General features: G+C 40.9%; 1 protein-coding gene across 3 annotated transcripts in view; it reads left to right on the top strand.

Moving 5' to 3' along the window:
* The window catches only part of samd12 (sterile alpha motif domain containing 12), a 175,581-nt gene that overhangs the window by 13,859 nt on the left and 136,162 nt on the right, over positions 1-25,560 (top strand). For all 3 annotated transcript variants that reach the window (XM_080441780.1, XM_080441781.1, XM_080441779.1), the window contains exon 2: positions 20,761-20,975. In XM_080441780.1, the coding sequence (XP_080297906.1) occupies positions 20,761-20,975 (215 nt within the window). The remainder of the gene's footprint in view (positions 1-20,760; positions 20,976-25,560) is intronic.

Here is a 25,560-nt window from a genome sequence, read left to right as displayed (position 1 = left end):
ACTCACGCAAATCGGTACACATTATCTCTATAGTCATATGATCAACATGGATCTGTCAGACTTTTCATATTCCATCCTGATTGGCTAAGACTGGTATCTAAAGTTTGCAGGAGTGGCTCGTTTTGAACAAAATGCCTCAAATCATGAACGCATAACGTAGTCATGTGCTCAAGACTGTCCCATTCGTCTTATTCAATCAACATGGCTGCCCCCGAGGAGCACTTTTTATAGTTGAATCTGTATTCTGACTGAGTTCCTTATCTCGATTGGATAAAATTGGTATCCCGACCTGGAAATTCATTTTCTATTTAATAATTAACCCATTAAGACCTGAAGCCGATTCTACATGTCTTCTAAATCCCAAACGTTTTCTCAAAAACGTATGTTTCTATATCAGTGGTGCTCAAACTTTTTCATGTCAAGGGCCCCCAAAATAATATGTATTTGGCCGCAGACCCCCCCATCTCAAAATATTTTGTTCCAGGGACCCCCAGAAGCAAAGATTTGAGTTAATTTTTTTTGCTTTAAAACAATGTATATTCAAGGATTTGCACATATTTTCACAATTTTTTTTTTTTTTGCAGATCTACAAGCTCTTTGCGCGGCACTCGGTGCCGCGCTATGAGCTTGTAGATCTGCTATTTTTGAATAGCCAAAGTGTAAAATAATGCTTTTTTTTTGCTCAAATCAAAAAATGTCAGGTCTTAATGGGTTAAGAGCTGGAGAAACACTCTATAGCAATAAGCACTATCAGAATATAGAGCCATTTAACAGAGTATTTTAACCAAAGAAAGTCACTTACTTATATTATGAATGATTTTATGGGGACTATGTGCGCCTTTTGTTTGTCTTTGTATTTGTATGTTATTTTTATGTTGCTATGGACCATGTGTCCTTAATAAAGTTTGATTGATTGATTGATTACCCTACCTTTAAATGTGCAGCCCTAGATCCACATCTCATTCTAAGTATGGAAGAACAAACACGCTTGTACCGACAGTGAGTACTCGTCACTTGGGGGCGCTGTTTTTCCTTTTTATTTGACGATGGGTTCCCAGATTGGTCACTTACCAATCTGGGAACCCATCGCCAAATAAAAAGGAAAAACAGTGCCCTCTGCTGTTTTTTACTCTTTCACTTGGCTCTGGGACGAGCTGAATGGAGCACCCGTGCGCAAGGAAAACTGAGTTTTGGTCTGCCCTCAGCGCTCCACTCCCGGTGGTGCGCTTATGTTTTCATTCCCACTAACAATATTTCTACACGGAACACTAACACCACTTCTCCCAGAGAACATGGATCGTTTTGGTTATAAGCCCACTTGTTTCTATGATGAAAGAGCAAGTTAAAATGTGAATATCTTTCTGTGGTTTTGTCTGCTCCAAGGACGCTATTGTTAAATGAGTTTCGGGTTTGTTTTCAGTGGGAAGGGAGCGCAAAGACAGTAAATCCCGCCCACTACATTTGATTGGGTAAAGCGCGGCCTGCTTCCTGATCTGAAGGCACGCCCACTTGTAAGCTAACGCGCACACGTTCTGAACGGGGCTCTCGACAGATTCAGTAGCGTAGCTCTGAATCTGTTCTTGAGAGATTAGTCACTTACTGACAAAGTCTGTGACCTACGGCGCAATCATACTTTGAAAAGGGAAAGGGTGATGCATTTAAAAGCCATCTAGTGAACTTGGAAAAAGTACTCTGTCCCACTGTTGAGACGTACAGAAACCCCACGCCCTTCCATTTCAGCTGCAATAGCTCCTGGCACTTTGAGGTTTTCGCAAATTGAGTTGAATTGTGTTTCTTGTGAAATATTTATAGCCTTTCCTCCTGCTCCAAATTACGACAATCTATTTTTATTGTGCATTTACTCCCTGCCTTTGATGCAGGAAGCGTTAATAACTATATGCGTGGGTTCTATGCTCCCTGGTGGACCAGAGTGTACAGTAGTTAAATTTAGCTCACTTGGTTCTGTTAAAAAGTGGGTCATATATTTCTCTCTCTACTGTACAGTGTCTGTCTCTATCTTTCAAATTTTCTCCAGATGTTCTTTTGTTGCTTATTTCTGTCCCCCTTCCTCTTCCTCACCATCTTTTGTTCTGTCTCAAAAATTTCTGTACATTTTTTCTCTTTCTGCATCTCCATCGTTCTTTGTCTCTCTTTCCCTCCTTCTATATGTTAAGTTAAAGGGACATTTTGCCGATTTTGCATCAAACCCCTATCTTTATCTAGGTCTAGGACCCATAAACATGATCCTCGTGTGTTTTTTGTGTTTTATCTGTATTTTTAGATTTGTATCCATATCCTCAGAGACTATGAGTCATTTGACTCATAGTCTCTTTATCTCACCTTATTTCCTGACTACAATGTAGACCACACCCCCACGCAGCCTCCCCTCCCCACAAGGAAGGGCAGTGCCCCAAAGCCTTATGGTCATTGTAGTAATGCAGCAGTCCAGTCAAACCCCAGTCAAACACACAGACTTCTATATTTTTCTGGCCATAGGGTGCAAATTTCAAATTTTGCTACTGTTATCTACTACAAATATTATTAACATTGAGTGACTGTAAGTTCTTCCAGGGGTGAAATGCTCCTTTAAGTTGGTGTCCATCAGATTATTAAAATAGCGAACATTTTCATTTAAAATGTGTTAGACATGATAAACTCATTAAAACAAAGAAGACGCTTACTAGAATTCTGCTACTTGGAGTATATGTTACAGTCTATGCTGTCATAACAGCACTGAACCCCCTTTTTTATGTTTTCATTAGATCACTTGCTACCAACTTGCTACGCTTAAGACACTGGTTCTCAACTTGTGGTCCAGGGACCTCCAGGGGTCCTTGAGAGAGTGCCAGGGGGTCCTCTTAATAAATGATTGATAGTTAGGAACCAAACGGAGGCATGCGAATCCGTAACTAAGCGCTTATACAGTACATGGAACCAAATGGACTCTTACGGTTCCATTTGGTTCCGTTTTTACACTCGGAGTTAAATTAGCACTGAGGTTTTAGTGAAGATTGAGGTTTCCGAGATAAAAATCATATCAATTGGGCGTCCATGACCTAATCCACTGTTTCCCAAACACATATTTATGGGTTGTGCGTAAATATCCCATGTTTCGTTTCCTACAATGCTTTTTGTATTATATATTAAAAAAACAGCAGCACTTTTTACAAAAAAAATGCAAAAGAATTTCACAAAGTGACACGCTGTGAGCTTGTATATCGGCTAAAATCTAAAATGACACAGATGCTTTCCCCGTTTTCCCCGAGGCTAGCAACTCTTCACTGTCAAAGCGTACTGTGCGAGCTAAAGAGTCGCACATTTCAACACGCTGGAAAAAGCATGAATTTCTTGTTTTTCAATCATTAAAAGGTTCTCCAGTTTGCACTTTTTACAATCCCTCAAAATACCGCATTGAATACAATCAAAATGAAGTAAAAATAAAACAAAATAGAAAAGAGTAAAATCACAGTGCAGAAGAAATGATTAATTTAAAACACTGCAGTCAAAGGCAACGGCAAACAAATGCAGCGCTGTGACATTCAAAAGCTGCTTATGCAGACTCATGTAGTGCTTTACCTTGACATCAGCAATGACCCACATTTATCTGTGCCAGTAGACAGGCTGCCCTTTCGATCTTATCCGCCGCTAACGAGGGAGAGGACCCCGGTGGTGCCAAACAGACTCTCTCCGGATTCATTTTTTATATTGCAGTGACGTTGTTGAACCATGGCTCTTGGAGTTGTTGTGACAGAAAGTTGACCTGCGCTGGTCTCGTCAAGGGACGTCCTGTCAGCTGGGGTGACCTAGTGTGCCTCCTGTGAATCTCACCCACTGAGGCCTAAGCATTTTAATGCGAAGTTAGGACCAAAACAGTGCTACTATACAATGACTCATCAGTTGCTGCTTCACAATTTCACACCACTGTACTAATTCTAACGGAGTGTGTTCACTGTAAAATCCTGAGTGTTAACCACAGGAACCCTAGTGTCCCTTTTCTGGGGGGGGGGGGATTAAAATATCATTGCTGTATAGAGCATGGGTTTTCAACTGGTGGTCCGTGGACCACTGGTGGTCTGTGAAGGTATTGCATGTGGTCCCTGACCATGCATTTAGTAATGTAGGAAAGTGAATATCTGTGTTTTATTTTATTTTATCGTCCACTAGTTGAGAAACGGTGCAGTAAATTACCTGGTGACGTATGATGACGTGTAAATGTTGTCAGTTACTGGGAAGTCGAATGTCAAGAACTTCCACAGAAATGGGAAGATTAGATTAGAATCTCAAGGGAAACTGTACCGGATTGCGTGATTGATCGAGTCACCATTATTAGGAAATATTCCCATAATCAATCGCATGTGTCTGCTTGCTCAAACATATGTTGCATCAGTGAATCAGTTAACATGAGTTTACTATGGAAGGTTAAGAGAACAGAATAGGGGCAACCATGGGAAAGGAATACATCAGTGGTTCTCAATCTTTTTTTAGCTCCGGACCACTAGAATCTCAGTTAAATAATGACTGTTAAGGGCTTGATTTAATTCACCTCAAATTGACAAATTAAATTAAGCCCTTAACAGTCAATATTTCATTTCAAGCTTTTCCCCCTACACCACGCCCATATCCCCCCTCCCAACACAACAGTGGTCCCCAGGTTGATTCTCAGTCATAATCAGTTGAAAACCCCTGCTATAGAGTGTTTTTTCAGCAACAGGAGTCTCCCCATCTCTCCAGCTCTTTAGTAAACGGAATACATTTTCAGGTCACGATACTTTATCCATTCAGGATAGAGAACCCTGCAAAGATCATTTACCGCAGCTTCAATGTTATAGTGTTCTTGTTCCAACTTTTTCTGCTCCTTTTTTTTGTATGAGTTGCCTCTCCTGATTGGATGAAATGAGTGTCCTGAACGGAAAATGTATTTACTGTTTACTAAAGTGCTGGAGAGATGGAGGCACTGGAGACACTACAGCAATGACTATCAGTATCCTTTACACCACTTTTAACACACTGGAAAAATGACGAGTTACTTACAAATGGCCCTACTATTTGTATTTATTATTTTATATGTATTGTTTCTATATCAGTGGTTCTCAAACCTTTTCATGTCAAGGACCCCCAAAATTATATGTATTTGGCCCCCATCTCAAAATATTTTGTTCCAGGGACCCCCAGAAGCAAAGATTTGAGTTAAAAATGTTCACTTGAAAATAATATAAATATATTAATTTGCACATTTTCCAAAAATAGCAGATCTACAAGCTCGTAGCGCTACGAGCTTGTAGATCTGCTATTTTTGAATAGCCAAAGTGTAAAATAATGCTTTTTAGCTCAAATCAAAAAAGATGCAACACAGATGCGTTCCAGGTCTTAATGGGTTAAAGAAAATCTTGAATGCCAACTTGCAAAAAGTATACTATAAAGATTAGTATAGTACTGTATACAGTAGTATTTGTACAGTAGTACACAGTATGGAGTAGGGAGGGAGAGATAAAGTGTGTTTGGGTAAGAAAGTAGTTGTCCTAATTTATCTCTGTGCCACAGAGACACAAACGCCTGACTCGCGTAGTTTTGCTGTTTCGCTGACGTAGCTTTGCAGTCTCATTCATCTGTAAGCTGATATAACTATATTGTGAACAGAGTGTCACAGATAATATGGATAGCTATAACATGTGGCAGATAAAGTTACTATACATCTCTTAAGCTCCAACTTACTCTGCATCTTAGAGAGAATCACCCACAGGACAGGAAATTCACTTGTGTCCTATTTGTTTTTGGACTGGAGACAAAATGAGCTCCTTCAACCACTTAAACAAGTCTTAATGGCATTTTGCCCCATTTATTAAACTTAGCTTGGGAAAAAAGCGCCCATGTTTAATCTCATGTAGTTTCACACTGTAAGCGAAATAGGATGAAATTTATCTTAATTAATTTCCCTCTGTCTCCCTGGCTGCGAAAGCAATCTCTTAGAGAAGGATCTTGAGGCAGACTCCTGTGAGGCACTAGGCCTCAACGGTAGAGGTGCTGCCCTGAGCAATTGGCAACATAAAACGGCAACAATGGAGCTCTAATGATGCTTTCTAGGGTTGCTCTTGGAGAGCAGGAGCAGCAGTGATATGTATAAATTAGTGTGGGCTAGGCTGTTTACATGCATGCGTATGTGTGTGACCGTTTTTGAAACTACCAAAGGAAACGTGGGAAGTATAGTAGCAAAACAGTGATTTACTGTATTTACAGACCTAAATCCAGTTATGAGTCATTCATCTCAAACTTTGTTAATTTGTCTTACTAGTCCATACCCGTGGGGGGGATATGCGCACATGATCTGGCAACCCGGGAGCCAGCGAACACAAAAACGCTAATAAACAGCTGAGATTTGGTGAAATCGAAAAACGGGCTTCGCAGTTGCGTTCAGATGTTAATGGTCAATGGCTGTGTGCACATTCAGATCAATTGCTCCAGCCACTGAGGAGAACCGGTTGGCCTCACCATGACACCATGACGACGACAGAGGTTTGTCAAATTATAGGAGGATGGAAGACTTGAAAGTATCGGATCAACTTTATGTCTTTTATTCTGCTGCCTAACTAGCTTTTTAGGATTAAAATGTTTGGGTAGTCGCTTCCTTTACTCAAAAATGTTTGTTTGAGGTGCTCTTTGGATAGGGATACAGTCTAGACATCAAATATACCAAATACTCCAAGGCGGCACTCACTTTGAGAAAATGTTCTTGCTGTAATGGAAAATATAGATTAATTTAAGTTGGTTGGAAGAGTTTATAGACTTGTTTCCATTCAGCTGCCGATGAATGTTTATCCCAGAATGGGAATCATGAGTAAAATGGTGCATAAATAAGATATTTTGTAGGGGCCTTTATTTCGATACAGTGGAGAGTGACGGGAAACAGGGAGAGAGATGGGGATTGACACGCAGCAAAGGTCTGCCGGGCTCGGGAATCGAACCCGGGACTTGTTGTCAGAGCCTGCATTAGAGCCTACAGTATATATGGTACGTGCCTTAAATGCCTTTATTGTAATGTAATGGTCATTATACACAGAGGCATTTAAGACGTAAGCCTTTGTCAAGCGTCTAGGATAAATAATCCATGTAGAGGCAGCAAACACTGGTACAATGAAGGACATGATTGTCATATTGTTCATCACTGAGAATCATTTCGGAGAGCAGAGCGTCATCCAGTATGCTGTACTGTAGATTCAAGATTCAAAGACTGTATTCAGCAGTGCGTTTGTCACATACTCATATTTGTATGTGTGAAATGTATTCTTCAGGGAGAAGGTACAATTCCTCCTCAAACAAGACTTTATATCTATCTCTCTCTCTCTCTCTCTCTCCCGCTCTCTCCATATCTCTCAGAAATGTTCCAATTAGCACTAATGGGAAGAAATAACAAGGCTCTGTCTGTGTGTGATCATGTCTCTCATGCTCGTAGGCACTGGAAGAGTGCCCTCCTGAGGGTCCTCAGGCCAGGCAGCTGAGCAGACACGCTTCCACACACGTACTCATTTGGAATGGGTGTGGTGGACTGGAGCAGATGGGAGTATTTCACAGTGCATACAAATTTGCATAGTTTTCACTATTAGGCGATAATGAGCGGTGCAAACGGTACTGATTGTTTGTTATGCCTAATAACAAGCCGGGCCGGTACAAGTGTGTGTGAAACGCATCGGCATGTGTGCACATGTCTGTGTAATATTATAATAATAATAATAATAATTACAACTTTTTTAAATAATGTTAAGTGCTTGAACAATTAAAAACGGTAATCAAACAATAATGCAAAACAATAATGAACTAGAAAAAGTGCTCCTCGGAGCACAGGTCTCCGCCAGGTCAGGTAGGTTATTGTGGGGCAGCAATGTTCGGAATTAGCCAATCAGGATGGAATATGAAAAATTGGACGGAACCATCTTGATCACTTAACTATATGTGTACCGATTTGCATGATGTTTGAATTTGTAGGAGTAATATAAAAAAGAAAAGTGTTGCAAAATTGGCCTCCTGGTGGCGCTATAATAGGGCAATGTTAAAAGGGTGGCATTTGTTCTTCAATGTAGTGCGAATGTGCGTGCAAAGTGTCACCACAATCGGACGCTGCATTCAGGCGCGCGGGAAGTCCTTAATACCTAGGGGGGCTGTGCGTCGGGGGGGGCTCCTCGCGCCAGCGCGTACGCGATTTTTTTGCGAGTTTTTGGGGGTTTTCTGTGTTTTTCACACAAAAAGGCAGAAAGACAGTGCAAACACCAGGTTGAAGTTCATCCATTCATTCATCCGTAACAGACTGCTATGATCCATAAAATATATATATATTATAAAAAATTAAATAAAATAAAAAGTTTTTTTCTTTTTTTTTTTTTTTTCTTCCCATCACCAGGGGGGCTGCTCCCATCACCAGGGGGACTGCAGCCCCCATAGCCCCCCCCTTCCCGCGCCACTGGCTGCATTCATGATTTGTGGCATTTTGTTCAAAACGGGCCACTCCTGCAAACTTTAGATGTCAATGTTAGCCAATCAGGATGGAATATGAACATTTTAAAAGATCCATCGTGATCACATGACTATAGAGATCAAGTGTACCGATGTGCGTGAAATTTGGATACATTCTGAAGGCTTAATATCAAAAAATGTGTTTTACATAAGTCGGCCTCCTGGTGGCGCTATGAAAGGCAAATGTGAAAAATGCAGGTCAGTTGTTTTTCCTTGGCCTCTAGGGAGTGTGCGTGCAAAGTTTCATGCAGATCGGTGCAGTTATAGTTAAAAACACAAATCGTCCATTTATAGCGCCACCATGAGGCTGATTTGAACATTTTCAAGTGGCATTTCTTCCTCGGCCTAGTGGGAATGTGCGTGTGAAATCTCACGGAAATCGCAAGCTGCGTTCATGATTTGAGGCATTTTGTTGAAAACGGAGCAATCCTGCAAACTTTGGAAGCCAACCTTAGCCAATCAGGATGAAATATGGAAAATTGGACAGATCTGTGTTGATCACATGACTATAGAGATACTGTGTACTGATTTGCGTGATGTTTGGATAATATCTGTAGGAGTACTGTCAAGAAATGTGTTTTGCAAAAATCGGCCTCCTGGTGGCGCTATAAAAGGCTAATTTGAAAAATTTGGGGCAGAGGTTCTGCTCTGGCATCCAGGGAGTGTGTGTGCATCAAGCCAACGGTGCCGGAGATTAGCTGTACACAAAATGACAGAATGACGGACACACGGACGGACGGACACACGGACGGACACACGGACGGACACACGGACGGACGGACGGACGGACAGGGGGCAAAACATACTCTCTCGCCATGCCTTTCGGCCTGGCGTAGACAATTAAGTTTGCAACAGAGTAACAGAGCAATGACAAATAGGTGTCACAGATTGAATTTGGTCAGTACATTTGCTTACTATTCTAAGGAGATAAAAATGCCTCTCTGTAGATATGGGTTTTTAAGAGGGATTTAAAACTCGTTAATGATGTGGTTAACCTGAGGTCCTCTAGGCTGTCGCAGAGTCAGGGGGCCTTGATGGATCTCCTTTGGTCACCAACCTAGCCTTATGACTCTCCAGTAGACCCCGACCAGGTGATCTAAGGGTACGCACTGGCACATAGATAGGTTTTTTGCATGTCACATAGATAGCAAGGTGCTAGACCATGAAGAGCTTTAAAAGTTAGCAGTACAATTTTAATCCTAAAGGAGACTGGCAGCCAGTGAAGTGCAGCTATAACAGGTGTTATGTGCTCAAATGTCCTGGTACCAGTGATGAGCCTAGCTGCCACATTTTGAACTAATTGCGGACGTGTATGCATCCATCCACCATCCATTTATGCATTGCTTTGGCCAGTTGGAGTGAGATGACGGAGCCAGACACAGATTAAGGATGTTGAACATGTGAAGAAGACACACGTCCACAGTTAAACACTTCTTAAAGTAGCCGTTTGAGTGGTTTGTTTCTTAACATGATCATGTCATGTTGCAACCAGGAGGCATCCTCCTTATTGGCTAGATGCCCAAACCACATCAACTGGCTCCTTACTGCGTGAAGGTAGCAGTGGCTTTACTTTTGAGTCCCTCATTGAGCTTTTAAACTTATCCCTATGGGAGATGCCAGCCACCCTGCCGAAAGAACCCATTTCATATGCTTGATGAACTGGTCCTGCTTCATAAAATATGAATAACATTCGCACTATTTTCTTTTTCAGAATACCTTATGTGAAAAGTATTCAGTGATTTACTTCCTTGGCCTACTTATAGCGTGCATAAGACATTTACCGCTGATTGGTCTGTGGTTTGTGAGATTAGCCACAGACACACAGACAGACCCTCTTTTAGATAGCTCGCCACCAGTGGTGGAAAGTAAGTACATTTACTTAAGTACTGTACTTAAGTACAATTTTGAGGTATTTCCAATTTCCAATACTTTTACTTCTACTCCACTACATCTCAGAGGCAAATATTGTACTTTTACTCCACTACAATTATTTGAAAACTTACTAGTTACTTTGCAGATATAAATTATGATATTATAAAACATACATTAACCACTTTAGTCCTATTTTATACCTAGGCTATTTGAAAATATCATTAATGTATTAATACTTTTATTAATTATTTATTATTAATAATATTATTTCTATTTTTAAATATTTTAGTACTTTTACTTTTGGTACTTTAAGTATATTTTGATGCAAATACTTTTGTACTTTTACTCAAGTAAATTTAGAATTTCTGACTTTTACTTGTAACAGAGTATTTCTATATTGCAGTATTGGTACTTTTACTTAAGTAAAACATTTGAGTACTTTTTCCACCACTGCTCGCCACGCTGTAAAAACAACTACTGTAATTATAATAAATTAAAAAGAGGGGACCGATTTCCATGTAAACCTCCAAAGCTGCTGTTCTTGCACATCAAAAGAGCAGCTGCTCAGTAGACGTCTGCTGAGGTGTCATTTTGCTGATGGCCCGTCCATGTTCACTGCCAGACCTCCTCTTCAAAACCCCCCAAGGGACACAGTTAGTTGGCACTGTCGGCAGAGCCGGGGAACAAACGCACCCATGTCCTATCCGTTCTGGTTCTTGCCTCCAAGTGAATCACGATTAGTGTCACCTTTTGGCTAAATATCCTGGAGGCTCATGGTGGAACAGGGGCTGCCATTATTAGCACTACACCATTGTGTGACAATGTTTAAATTAAAGCAGTGCCTAAGTGGTTAATCAAATGTAATAAGCAGATTATATATCGTTGCTGTCGGGCAGAAACCAGCTAACTCCATTTTGACGCTTATGCATTGTTTCCCCATAAATCAGTGCTATTGACCACCCTTTACGCCTGTGTGTTGGTAAAAAAAAATATTGAACCAATGAAAAGTGTTAAAAAGCGCTTCTGACAAAAGCAGCTAACTCCATTGGATCCTCAAACTTTCTGCTAAACCAGCTAAGTCCACCAAAGGGGGGTGGAGTTAGCAGTTTTTTGCTGACTCCACCCCCTTTTGACCTCCAACCTCATTGTGAGCTTGGAGGTCCATTCAGCTGTTCTTATCAATGACGAACAAAACCTCCTAACTCCACTTTTTGTTTAGTTTTTTTCATTTCCTGAAAAATGAACATTTTGGAGTTAGCTGGTTTATGTCCGACAGCAGAGATATATATATATATATATATAAGCAAGTGATAGTTACGGCCCAAACAATTAATTCCACTCGTGAATGTCAACTGCACAGAGAGATATAGGCTCCAGGGGTGGTAAACTTTTGATCATAGAGCCGTGTTTTACTTTGTGCTGTCATAGTTATAGTATCCCATGATTTTATATAAGTTACATCCCATGTGTAAGCTACAGTAATGCTTCATGAAGATATATCGGCCAAAAGAGGACGGGATGCCAGAAGCACAGCAACACCTTATAGACAAACCTACCTTGGGCGGAGGTCACCTAGTTTCTTATTGTACCAATCAAGTGTGGTCCACATGTTTTGAACATTAAGCGCTAATCTTAATGAACCCATTAAGACCTGGAACGCATCTGTGTCACTTTTTGATTTGAGCTAAAAAGCATTATTTTACACTTTGGCTATTCAAAAATAGCAGATATACAAGCTCGTAGCGCGGCACCGAGTGCCGCGCTACGAGCTTGTAGATCTGCAATTTTTTGAAAAATCGTGAAAATGTGTGCTTCTGGGGGGTCCCTGGAACAAAATATTTTTAGATGGGGGGTCGGTGGCCAAATACATATCATTTTGGGGGTCCTTGAGATGAAGAAGTTTGAGCACCACTGATATAGAAACATACGTTTTTTTCAGAAACCTGTTGGGATTTAGAAGACATTTGTAGAATCGGCTTCAGGTCTCAATGGGTTAAGCTAATAATAAATTAAGACTTAACCCTCCAAAAAATAACCACAACCAAAAGTGACAGCAAATGAAAGTCGATATGTTGTGACAATACTATGAATTGATAAACATTTAGTAAATTATACTACAAATTTGAAGGGAGTGGGCTTAAGTATGAACCATAGTGGGAACATGTCTTTAACTGCTTTAGTCTAGTAGCACAACAAAATGTCACTTTTTGTGATGTATTTATCTCACACGCATCCTTTACTTGCCCTCAGTGAGGGCTGGTAAAAGTGCAGAGCTGTGACCTGTTGTTGTGGATGGTGTTCATGGCTGAGGGGACACTGGTGTGGCACAAATGAACCAAAACAGATTGGTGTTGATCCAATGTCTTTCTTAAAGGAGAAATTCACCTACAAAATAATATACTACAAGGAGAATTTTAGTTTGTATTACATTCTTTTATGGTGCCTGAAGAATAATGATAAACAAAGAAAACACTTGATGAATTGAAGTAAGTTGAGGCCATGATTAACGGCAGCAAAACTATATTTAAAAAAATCTGGTTATTAACTCCAAAACAACGCTCACGGTGTAATCCAACCGTAGAAGAAGAAGAACGCAACATTTGTAAACACCTTTCGGCCTAAATCGTCTCATGCACGAAGGACGCACACGCCTGGGCGCTTGCGTGCATGTGAATGAACTCCCGTTGTGCATGTAAATTTTCCTCGACATAAAGTGATGATTTGAAAGTAGCGATATGTATGACTGGACAGAAGACACTTGGGATTACACTGACTGAGCATTGTTTTGGAGTTTCTAACCGGCTTGATATAGTTTTGCTGCTGTTAATCTTGGCCTAAATTTACTTCAATTCATCAAGTGTTTCCTTCGTTTTTGGATTCTTCATTCACCGTAAAGGAATGTTGTGGTAACGGAAATGTTTGCTGTGAACTACTCCTTTAATAAATAAGGCTATGGGTGTGTGATGAATAAATAGTCGGCTGGCTTTTTGTTGTCATCCAACCTCGGTCATGGCTGCATTAGATACGCCTTCATTTGGATACATAAACTCAGGCAATCTACGAATAATGCCAGGAGATAATCTCCCTCATTCGATCTATACCAATCTATTGATTTGATCGCTGCAATTCCCTTCTTTCACCGCACGACGCAGAAACATTCTGGTGCGTACACAGTACAGGCCCCCGACTTATACCCTCTCTCCTTTGCCTGACAAAACCTGGTCAGGAGGAGTAGATAATCCCACTGCAATCTTGCTGGGACAAAGGAAAATTGAGACGAAAACAAATAAGCCCCCAATATAATATCGTATATGCCGATCACGTACTCGCATAATGGGCCCCTGTAAACTGGGCCGTTATCTTCCAAATGCTGGGGGATGGCGGTGCCTGCGTGTTTTTCGGAACCATATCATCAACCCAGACCGGAATTATGCGAGACTCTGACCCACGAGACCATCAATCTGTCTCCCACCAAAGATGGTGGATATAGCGCCGCACTATACATCAGTGGTTTTCAACCTTTTTCATGCCAAGGACCCCTAAATTGATAGACATTTGGCCGCGGACCCCCATTTCAAAATGTTTTTCTGCCAGGGACCCCCAGGAGCAAAGATATCGGTTAATTTTCGCTTTAAAAAAATATAAATATTCAAAGATGTGCACACTTTTTCAAGGTTTTTCAAAAATAGCAGATCTACAAGCTCATAGTGCGGCACTCGGTGCCGCGCTATGAGCTTGTAGATCTGCTATTTTTGAATAGCCCAAAGCTAAGTGGTTAAAAATGATTGTGACGCTATTAACTAATTTTGCTGGGGACCCCCCTGGTACTCCCTCAAGGACCACTGGTGGTCCCCGGACCACTGGTTGAAAACCACTGGTATACATCCATGTGTAACGTTCATTCAGTTTCTCTCCCCTTCCATTTCCTCTTCATTGAGGTAAGAGAAAGGGGAAAAAAACGGAGATGGGGAGGAGAGAGACTTTCTTCCTCGACTTGTTCCTCTCGCAATGCACGTACGCACGCACGGCGCATGTCAGGAAGGGAGGGAAGGATGAATGCAATGCTGCTATTTATAGCAACTGTTGCTGGAAAAAAAAAAAGCATTCCTATCTGCTAGCCCCCAGCAAACCCCACGTTGCCCCCCGCCCCCCCCCCCCCTTCCCCTTCTTATTCATCCAGCAGGAGAGAGAGGACTGCACCCGTCTTTTTTCCCCCGTCGGTCTTGCCCTTGCCCCCCTCCTCGTCTTCTTTAATCACGATCCCTCCGTCTCCCTTCATAACCTCTCGGTGCATTGTGTTGTCTTATTAGTAGAGGATGTATAATTCATTTCTCCTCCCAGAGTGGCTGCACACACCAGTCATGCGTTGAGTTGAGGAGTGATGCCAGGAGGAGTGGGAGAGTGAGGGAGCAGCGCTTCGTGCCGTGCATCTCAAGTCGCCTTTGCTTGAAACATGGCCTACTCATGCGTTTCCTCTATGATTCTGCAATTCTCACAGAGGCCCTTGTGCAATTTAACCCATTAAGACCGGGATCGCATCTGTGTCATTTTCTGATTTCTTTGGCTATTCAAAAAAAATGGCAGATATACAAGCGCATAGCGCGGCACCGAGTGCCACGCTACGAGCTTGTAGATCTGTTATTTTTTGAAAAATCGTGAAAATGTGTGCAAATCTTTGAATATATATATTATTTTTTAAAGCGAACATTTTCAACTAAAATCTTTGCTTCTGAGGATTCTACAAATGTCCTCTAAATCCTAACAGTTTAAAAAAAAAAAACTTATGTCGCTATAATATCAGTGCTTCTCAAACTTTTCCTTGTCAAGGACCACCCAAAATGATAGGTATTTGGCCGCGGACCCCGCGCTATATGAGCTTGTATATCTGCTATTTTTGAATAGCCAAAGAAATCTAACCGTGCTTTCCCGGTCTTCATGAGTTAAATGAGGCACATTCTTCTGTGAAGATACTATAGTTTTACTGTGAGAGATAAGAAATGCAGTTGAGTGAAATGAGCCCTGGTGAGGATTGCACTTCACAGGAAGTTGTTCATCTGAACTGTTAAAGAACAGAGATGGTTCAGGGGGGGAACCGGTTTGTTATATCGCGTAAGGAAGAGAAAGCAGGGCAGGAAGGGATTTGGAGAGATGGGGTTTCGTTTTTCACATTTCAAGGAGTGACTCTGCTTGACATTCTTCGTTTATCTGTTGAGGAGGAAGCTTTTTCCACCCGAGTGTCCATAAGTACATTTTCCATTTCTCAGTTGGTCCATTCAAAAGTCATAGCCACCTTAACCCATTAAGAGCTGGAATCTGCATCTGTAATTTTTTTATTTGAGCTTAAAAGCATTATTTTACACTTTGGCTATTCAAAAATAACAGATATACAAGCTCATAGCGCGGCACCGAGTGCCGCGCTACGAGCTTGTAGATCTGCTATTTTTGAAAAATTATGAAAATATGTGCAAATATTTTTTTTAAAGTGAACATTTCTAACTAAAATCTTTGCTTCTGGGGGGTCCCTGGATGGGGGTCGGCGGCCAAATGCATATCATTTTGGGGGTCCTTGACATGAAAACGTTTGAGAACCACTGATATAGAAACGTATGTTTTTCAGAATAACGTCGGGATTTAGAAGACATACTGTACTTAATTGGGGCGGCCATACAGTAGCTGAGTGGTTAGTGAGCCCGCCTAGGGAGCCAGAGGCCCTGGTTGCCCCAGGTACGATTCCAGGCCACGCCAGCATATGTGTCGATGAAATGAAATTTGTCCCTGAGCAAGACTCTTAACCCCTAATTGCTCACAGGCCCTCATTGGAAACAAGCCCGCAAGGACTTTCATGAACGTCCTGTTAAAAGGAATTATCCTTAATTGAGCGGGGTCCCCCAAGGCAGTGGTTCTCACCTTTTGGGCCAAAAAAAAGTGGACTGTGAGGATAATGCAAGTAGGCCCCCAAATAATTGTCAAAACACTTAAGATTGTAAATTATGATAATATTTTAATAAAAAAATATGTTTTCTTTAAAACGTTAGAAAATGAGTGATACCTGTAAATATGAACTTCAAAGTATACTACGTTGGTTCCATTCATCTAGACCGGAACGTGATCGATTAACTGATCATTAAAATAAACATGCTCTGAAAATGTGCTTGGCCCACCCATCTGACCACTTAACCCATTAAGGCCTGAGGTTCCGATTCTACAAAATGTTTTTCTAAATCCTAACAGTTTTTTTTTTTTAAACTTATGTTTTTATGTCAGTGGTTTTCAAACTTTTTAATTACAAGGACCCCAAAATGTATATGTATTTGGGCGCGGACAAAATATGTTGTTCCAGGGACCCCCAGAAGCAAAGATTTGAGTTACAAATGTTCGCTTTAAAAAAATATATATTCAAAGATTTGCACAAATTTTCTCGATTTTTCAAAAATAGCAGATCTACAAGCTCATAGCGCGGCACTCGGTGCCGCGCTACGAGCTTGTAGATCTGTTATTTTTGAATAGCCAAAGTGAAAAATAATGCTTTTTAGCTCAAATCTAAAACTGATCCAGATAAGGTTGAGGGCCACTGCCCTGTAGGGGGGTCTTGCTTGGCCCACTCCTCCTTTCCCTATACACGAAATCTCTTCGCCGAAAATAGCCGATCTACAAGCTCACAACGCGTCGTCGTGTTTTGACACTGCTTTCGTTCAATGAATTTTTATTTCGGCCAGAATACTTGGAGACAAAACTAATCAATGCTAGAGATTAGGACAAGATTACCCCGCCACTACCACCCGATAGTACAGTGGTTCTCAACCAGTCCTTGAGGGAACATAGCGTCACAATCATTTTTAACCACTTAGCTTTTGGCTATTCAAAAATAGCAGATCTGCTATTTTTGAAAAACCTTGAAAAAGTCTGCATATCTTTGAATATTTATATATTTTTTAAAGCGAAAATTAACTGATTATCTTTGCTTCTGGGGGGTCCCTGGCACAGAACATTTTCGAATGTGGGTCCGCGGCCAAATGTATATCAATTTAGGGGTCCTTGGCATGGAAAAAGGTTGAAAACCACTGCCATAGTAGCCTTCACGCTGTCTCTCTCCTATCTGGAACAGTTTTGAAGTTGTTTGTTTACAAAGCGTTTTGAACGATGTCAGGCTGGCGGTCAGTAATTGCCCAGTGACAGTGGCCTGTAATGAGCCCTTGGAGTTGGCTGTGCTCCAAGGCTGTGCAGCCCGCCCGCCAGCCAGCCAGCGCGGCCCGCCGGCAAGGCATTTGGGGGCCTGATTTATGGAACTGTCATCTTTTTTTCATCTTGGCCATTGCCAGAATCTTCACGGGAAATTAATGCAACCAGACATCCTCACATTCATGCAGCTGAGACGTTCATTAACCCATTAAGACCGGGAACGCGTCGTCTGTGTCATTTTTAGATTTCTTTAGGCTATTCAAAAATAGCAGATATACAAGCTCATAGCGCGGCACCGAGTGCCGCGCTACGAGCTTGTAGATCTGCTATTTTTGAAAAATCGTGAAAATGAGTGCAAATCTTTGAATATATATTGTTTTAAAGCGAACATTTTTAACTCTATTCTTTGCTTCTGGGGGGTCCCTGGAACTAAATATTTTGAGATGGGTGTTGGCGGCCAAATACATAACATTTTGGGGGTCCTTGACATGGAAAAAGTTTGAGAACCACTGATATAGAAACATACGTTTTTTTCAGAATACTGTTGGGATTTAGAAGACATTTGTAGAATCGGCTTCAGGTTTTAATGGGTTAAATCAGATGGTTTACTCAGCTCATCATCCACCCCAAAAATAGCCTTTGGTCATAATGAAATGAAATGAAGTTCAATTAGGTTTGGCTTGTGTGTGTGTGTGTGTGTGTGTGTGTGTGTGTGCGTGTGTGTGATTCTCTGCTTATGGAACGTACAGCCACTAAAAAATGTCTAATTTCACACTAAGAAATTATACCTTATCACAGAAAGCGGCTTAAAAACATTTGAAAAACCTTGCAAGATTTAAACTAATTTATCCTCTAATTTGAGAAAAAAAAGTGTAGATATTACTCTAGTCTAAATTTAAAAAGAAGCATTCTCCATGCCATAACGTGTGTGTGTGTGTGTGTGTGTGTGTGTGTGTGTGTGTGTGTGTGTGTGTGTGTGTGTGTGTGTGTGTGTGTGTGTGTGTGTGTGTGTGTGTGTGTGTGTGTGTGTGTGTGTGTGTGTGTGCAAACTTTTTCAAACTCACCTTCTCACTTTCAGCCTATTACAGTAGCTGGCAAAAATTTGCAGCCTTTCAAAAACCTTACTTTGACCCCTATAGCGCAGTACACCGATAAAACCCGCCGTGATAATTTAACTCAGAGTGTACAAATGGAACCAAGCGGACCCTTACGGCTCCATATGGTTCCATTTATACACACACTGAGTTAGGAGCAGCGGCAGGCCTTTCAGTAAAAGGGCATTGCTTGCTTCCACATAAAAGAGCCGAACGGTTTGATGATGGAACGATGTTTCTTTCATACTTTCACCTGGCAGCTCCCTGCTAATAACATCCTGTTCTCTCTCTCCTCATATCACGACCGGAACTAAAACCAGGACTAAAAATAGGTGCCTGTAATTCATCAAAAGAATAAGTGTAACAACCTTGGGTGTCAGTATTGTAAAGCATATCAAAGTGGTGTGAAACTGACTTCCCAAAGTGATGAAACCGTGTACAGTATCATGATGCAAACCTTTGTGTCCTGGATCTTGGCTCGATGCAGATGGTGTCTGCTGCAGTGGTGGAAAGTAACTAAGTACATTTACTCAAGTACTGTACTTAAGTACAATTGTGAGGTATTTGTACTTTATTTGAGTATTTCCAATTTCCAATACTTTTACTTCTACTCCACTACATCTCAGAGGCAAATATTGTACTTTTACTCCACTACAATTAATTGAAAACTAATTGAAAACTAATTGAAAAATAATACCTATTTTAAACATAGGCTATTTGAAAATAGCCGATCTACAAGCTCACAACGCGTCGCATCGCGACGCGTTGTGAGCTTATAGATCTGCTCTTTTCAAATATTTTAGTAATTTACTTTTGGTACTTTAAGTACATTTTGATGCCAATACTTTTGTACATTTACTGAAGTAAATTTAGAATTCTGGACTTTCACTTGTAACAGAGTATTTCTATATTGCAGTATTGGTACTGTTACTTAAGTAAATAATTAGAGTACTTTTTCCACCACTGGTCTGCTGCAACATCATCTCTGCTCACTACTGGGCCTTGTTTGTTTATCGGTTTGATTCACTTCACTGAAGCTGTTTTGCATTCATTAAATTTGATGCATTCTAGATGACAGTCACAGCATCATGCAGAGCCTCTTCAGCAGCAGAAGAATGAGTTTCATTTTTTTTTGCCGTTTACAGCTGTATTATGAAATGTTTGAGCTTTGTTTAGAGATACGGGGCAATGTGTATCAGATAAGCGAGTTTCACATGTTTACAGTGGCAGTATTTATATTTTCAATGTTTAGAATAACATCTGAAAATATAACCAATAACTTCTGGGTTGACTTGAGGCTTCATGCAATGATTTGATGGTGAAACATAGACACTGCTCTTTCACCATCTAATTATCATCTGGCGCCATCTAGTGAAATTTGAGCAGTGTAACATCTTTGGCATAACTTCTGGATGTGTGACGACTGAGAGATCATCGTCACACATCCATAAGTTGATTAATCATGACTTTAAGAGTTTGACTGATTTGTTAACACATTCACTGCCAGGGGCTTTCTAATGCTGGCAGGTAGCTTCTGCCAGCATATTTAAGCATTCTGACTGATTTTTCAAGAACCACAGAATATTTATATCCTGTATGATCGATCCTCTGATGGTTGCTAATCACGGAGGAAATCACTGTGCTTACGTGAAGAAGAAAAAAATTACCTCCCGTTCTCTTGTTATACCCAGTTGAAAATAGCATGTTTCGCCAAAAATACATAGTAAGGAGCCGAGATACAGGATTTTAAAGTAATAAGTTAACCAGGAAGTGAATGGAGCAGAAAATCTTCGGATCACGTTATCTTGGGTTTTGGACGTTTTTCCCCCCAAAAAAATTAATTAAAAAATGGCGGTGAACGGGTGGATTTTAAATGGCAGTGAATGTGTTAATAACATCTACTAAATTGTTTTACCTCACCTCTCCCTCTTCTTGTCCTGCCTCAAATCCTCGCTCTTTCTTTCCTCTCCTCCTTTCTCCTTCTTGCTTGCCATCCCTACTTCTCTCGCTCTCTCCCTCCTTTGACCCCCATGCCTCTCCCTCCCTCCCTCCCTCCCTCCTTCCCATCCAATCCATCTCTCTCCCTTCCCTCCTCACACCTCGTCTTGCCCAGCTGTTCACTGCAACCTGAGCCAGAATGGGATCGACCACCAGATGTGCCCCGAAGACATGACATCACAGCTGGAGGAAGAGGAGGAGTCCGTGGACCAAGGGCCCGTGTTGCTGTTGGAAGACGACGACAGCCCCCCGTACCGGGACATCAGCCCCCCGGGGTACCAGCGACGCTCCCCACCACACCGCTCCGTCTCCGAGTCTGAGCTCACACGGGTAAGAAAAACTAAAAAAAAAACTGAGATGTTGTCCACACTAACCCTGGCATCCTTCATTTGGACAAGTTTTAAGAAAACTTCATTTCTTTTTTTTTTCTTTTTAATTCTAAAAAATGGCAAAAATTGCAAAGCAGTCAGTCCAGGTCAAGCGTAATTGGAAATAGTGAATAGATAAGTGCCAACTTGTGCTGTGTTCCCCCTTTCTACTTGCAAGGGTTTTTCAAGGGGAGGCGGTGTCTACTGTTAGGTGGCCCTTAGTAAAGTTTTGAATATCACTAATGATCTGCTAAAAGTTATAGTTTATTCACTGTTTTATTTTTGCTGGCTCTTCGGCTTGCTTCATTTTGCCTATACAATCTATTTTACAAGATAATTGTTGTTCATAACCCGTCCCTGTCCAGTGGGGCAGTGTGTCAGCACAGTGTGTAGGCTTTACGGGTGGGCGGCCGTACATGAGTGGGTAGAGGGGCCATCTGAGAACCGGAACCAGATTTGACCCTCGGCTCGCTCAGTCTACATGTCAAAGTGTTAGTGAGCAACACGCTCTCCCCCCATGCGCTCATTATGTTTCCGAACTATATACTGCTGTTCTGTTTTCTAAAATACAACATTAACCCATTAATACCTGGGACGCATCTGTGTCATTTTAGATTTCTTTAGCTATTCAAAAATAGCAGATATACAAGCTCATAGCGCGGCACCGAGTGCCGCGCTATGAGCTTGTATATCTGCTATTTTTGAAAAATCGTGAAAAAATATTTTTTACAATATTTTCAAAAAACTGTTAGGATTTAGAAAACATTTTTAAGAATCGCCTCAGGTCTTAATGGGTTAAGAGAAAAAAGAAAAGATCGATGATGTTTTTTTCAAGGCGCTTGGCGCAGGTAGCCTCAAGATATCTGTGTGAGAGAGCATGGTCCATTTTCAAGTCCAGCCCACAGCCACAGGTGCTGTGTTTCACTGCTGCTTCGACCGGCAGGCTGTTTTGATGTCCCACGCTGACAGCTAGCGAACTAATAAAATATTTTTGGTTAAATGCCATGATTGTGGACTGAAATTAAATTTTAAATGCAACTTCTCCAAAGACTGGCTTGACAATCCCAAATATAAAGACTGGTTGGCCAAGGATTCCAAATGGGCAAAGAAAGCTAAATGCAAACTTTGTGTAAAATCGTTCGACATCTCCAACATGGCGGAGATATGCAGGGACAAAAACACTGTCTTGTCGCCGCGTCCTCTGCATTTTTGACTCAACCCAGCGCGAGACCAAGTCCGACTAAACCAAGCGAACCTGCCCACACACCGAACGATGAACGGTGAGAACATGAGATTATGTGCATCCTTCAAATGACAAACTAATGTTATCTGGAAATCCTGGAAAGCTGACAAAACTAAGCCAACGTCAGTTGTACCGGTGATAGTGATTTGAATGTATGCATCTGTTAGCTTGCTATAGATATTGTCAGTGATTAAATGGTTTACATTCTTAGCTTTGTGTAATGCAATTGCTAGGGGGAATAGGGGGCATTTGAAGCTGCAACGTTAGTCATAGTTCAAATCAGCCGCTGTTGCAGTGGCTGGCAAGCTACTAATCATCAGCCTAACAAGCTATCTGTAGTGAAGGCACTGATTTGTGCTCGGTTGGACAACGGTGTTGCTCGACAAGGATAGCAGAAGTACAAGCTTACAACACTGTAGTAAGAAGGTAGCGCTATATCGCCACCCTCTGGCGTCAGTGCATTATAACTGCTTTTAAATTCAGTCTATTAGTTTTACTAAACAGTAAGTAGGCAACATACAGTCAGTGGTGGAAAAAGTACTCAATTTTTTTACTTAAGTAAAAGTACCAATACTGCAATATAAAAATACTCTGTTACAAGTAAAAGTCTAGAATTAAAAAAATACTTGAGTAAAAGTACAAAAGTATTGGCATCAAAATGTACTTAAAGTACCAAAAGTAAAAGTACTAAATATTTTAAAATAGCAGATCTACAAGGTCACAACGCGTCGCGATGCAACGCGTTGTGAGCTTGTAGATCGGCTATTTTCAAATAGCCTAGGTATAGAATAGGTTTAAAGTGGTTAATGTATGTTTCATTATATCATAATTTGTATCTGAAAAGTAACTAGTTGTAGTAGTAAATGTAGTGGAGTAAAAGTACAATATTTGCCTCTGAGATGTAGTGGAGTAGAAGTATTGGAAATTGGAAATACTCAATTAAAGTACAAATACCTTAAAAAAAAATTACTTAGTTACTTTCCACCACTGCATACAGTACAGTGATAGTTTAGATCTTGAAATGAATTATGATTAAGTTATTGGCCATGTTTATTGCAGGTTTTGTTTATTTGCACAAACTATGAAATGCATGAATCAATATTAGCATTTTAGTTCATCTTATGATGTAGGCTGATTGCTACACTACAGTAGTACACTGACATGCCCTCTACCATCTTAATGACACACATTATCATCTAAGAAGTAATTATTCTGGTGTTTAAATGTTCATTATTGCTGGATGTGAAGCTGTTTTGTACAGTTTATTTCTTAATGAGCCAAATTTGCTGGACCAAATGTTAACTGGAAGCTGTTTAACACACTGTCCAGGGACTTGGAAGAAGAGATTGGCTCCTCAACGTAGGGAGCTATGGTCTAGTGGTCTACATGTAATGCACGATGCATTTAAAGCTGGCAGCAATACAACCACTTGGGACATTGAGCACACTCTAAATTGTCATTACTGGCTTTTTAAGGACTCCCCAGCCAGGCGTGATGATTATACAAAAGTAACTAGTTCAACAGTTTTCCCTCTCAAGTGCTGTCAACATAGAGCACCGAAGTCCTGGCGTCACTGCCAGTAGAGGGCGCTTTTCCGCAGGTTCGTGGCTTTACTGTGTTGATATCCTCATTGGGGAACCGCTTCATATAAGAACTGTGTTCCAAAAATAAACACACCACCCTGCCGTTTTTACTCATATGGATATGAAGCATCGACTGAAGGTGTAAATGTACACATTTACCCAAAGAGTAACACAATATAAACACTGGAGACGAGTCAAACAACCCAAAGAATACATTTCCCATGAACGCGGCTGCTACAGTGATTTCAGACCCGGAAGTAGTAGTTCTTAAGACTTTTAAGGCAGAATTAAATCCATTTTCGCCAGAAACGGGCTGTATCAAATATGAATGAATATCATAAACGATGCAGAGCCACCCCCCTGACAAAAAACGCCAGGGTGGTGTGTTTATGTTTGGAACACAGTTCTTATACAGTATGACGTGATCTATAAGATTCCCAAATGGGGATTTCAACACAAAAAATAATGCCACGAACCCATGAAACGGCGCCCTCTAGTGGCAGTGACGTCAGACCTCGGTGCTCTATTGATGGCTAGGAAATGTCCCAGTCCTAGAAAGAGCCATTACAATATGGCCACGGGTCCAGGGCATATGTGGCTAATAAGGCCTCTAAAATACCACATCCAAAAAAACAAGTCTCTTGAGCATATTGAAAAGGCATGCTCCGACCCCATGTTTTTGGTAAAAGCCAACATCTTCCTCTCCATTGCACAAGAGTGCCAGCCTTTTCTAGTGAAGTCAGTGGTGGAAAAAGTACTCGGATCTTTTACTTAAGTAAAAGTATCAATACTGCAATATAGAAATACTCCGTTACAAGTGAAAGTCTGGAATTAAAAATGTACTTGAGTAAAAGTCCAAAAGTATTGGTATCAAAATATACTTAAAGTACCAAAAGTAAAAAGTACTAAAATGTTTGAAAATAGCAGATCTACAAGCTCACAACGCGTCGCATCGCGACGCGTTGTGAGCTTGTAGATCAGCTATTTTCAAATAGCCTTTGTATAAAATAAGTGGTTAATGTATGTTTTATAATATAATAATTGATAATTGCAAAGTAACTACTAACAAAAAATTTCAAATAATTGTAGTGGAGTAAAAGTACAATATTTGATAGTGGAGTAGAAGTAAAAGTACTGCAAACTGGAAATACTCCAGTAAAGTAAAAAATACCTAAAAATTGTACTTAAGTACAGTACTTGAGTACATGTACCTAGTTACTTTACACCACTGAGTAAAGTATCAAACTGATAACAAGCCCATGCTACAGACCTTTCCTGCCGAGATGATCTTTTCGCCACACTGAAGCACCTTCTCCAGAGATTTGTCACAGACGATACACTTTAAGAGGGCGAAGACACCCACAGAAGATGAAGTGGACCAACTCAAGAGGAAGAGAGTAAAGCCCCAGACACAGATAAATGCACTCCTCCTGACACATCAGCAGATGAACTTGTTGATCTGTTGAAGCAGAAGTCACAGACAAGATCTCTCGGTCCTTGCCAAATCAAATGCCCTCAGGAATGCTGCTAAGGACATAGAAAAGGAGGTGTGTGTGTGTGTGTGTGTGTGTGTGTGTGTGTGTGTGTGTGTGTGCACGTTTTACAGTCGGATAGTGGTTCTCACAGCACTTTATAGTGTGTTTTTGATGTAAAAACAAGTTTGGTCTTCATTTATTTGTATGCAATATAGTCCCTACTACCCTGGCAATTATTTGGCAACA

The sequence above is a fragment of the Gymnoscopelus braueri genome (genome assembly GCF_963280865.1).
Source record: "Gymnoscopelus braueri genome assembly, chromosome: 11".
In the NCBI taxonomy this organism is placed as follows: domain Eukaryota; kingdom Metazoa; phylum Chordata; class Actinopteri; order Myctophiformes; family Myctophidae; genus Gymnoscopelus; species Gymnoscopelus braueri.
The sequence above is the reverse complement of the archived record's forward strand: the minus strand, read 5'-3'. Positions and strand labels throughout refer to the sequence as shown.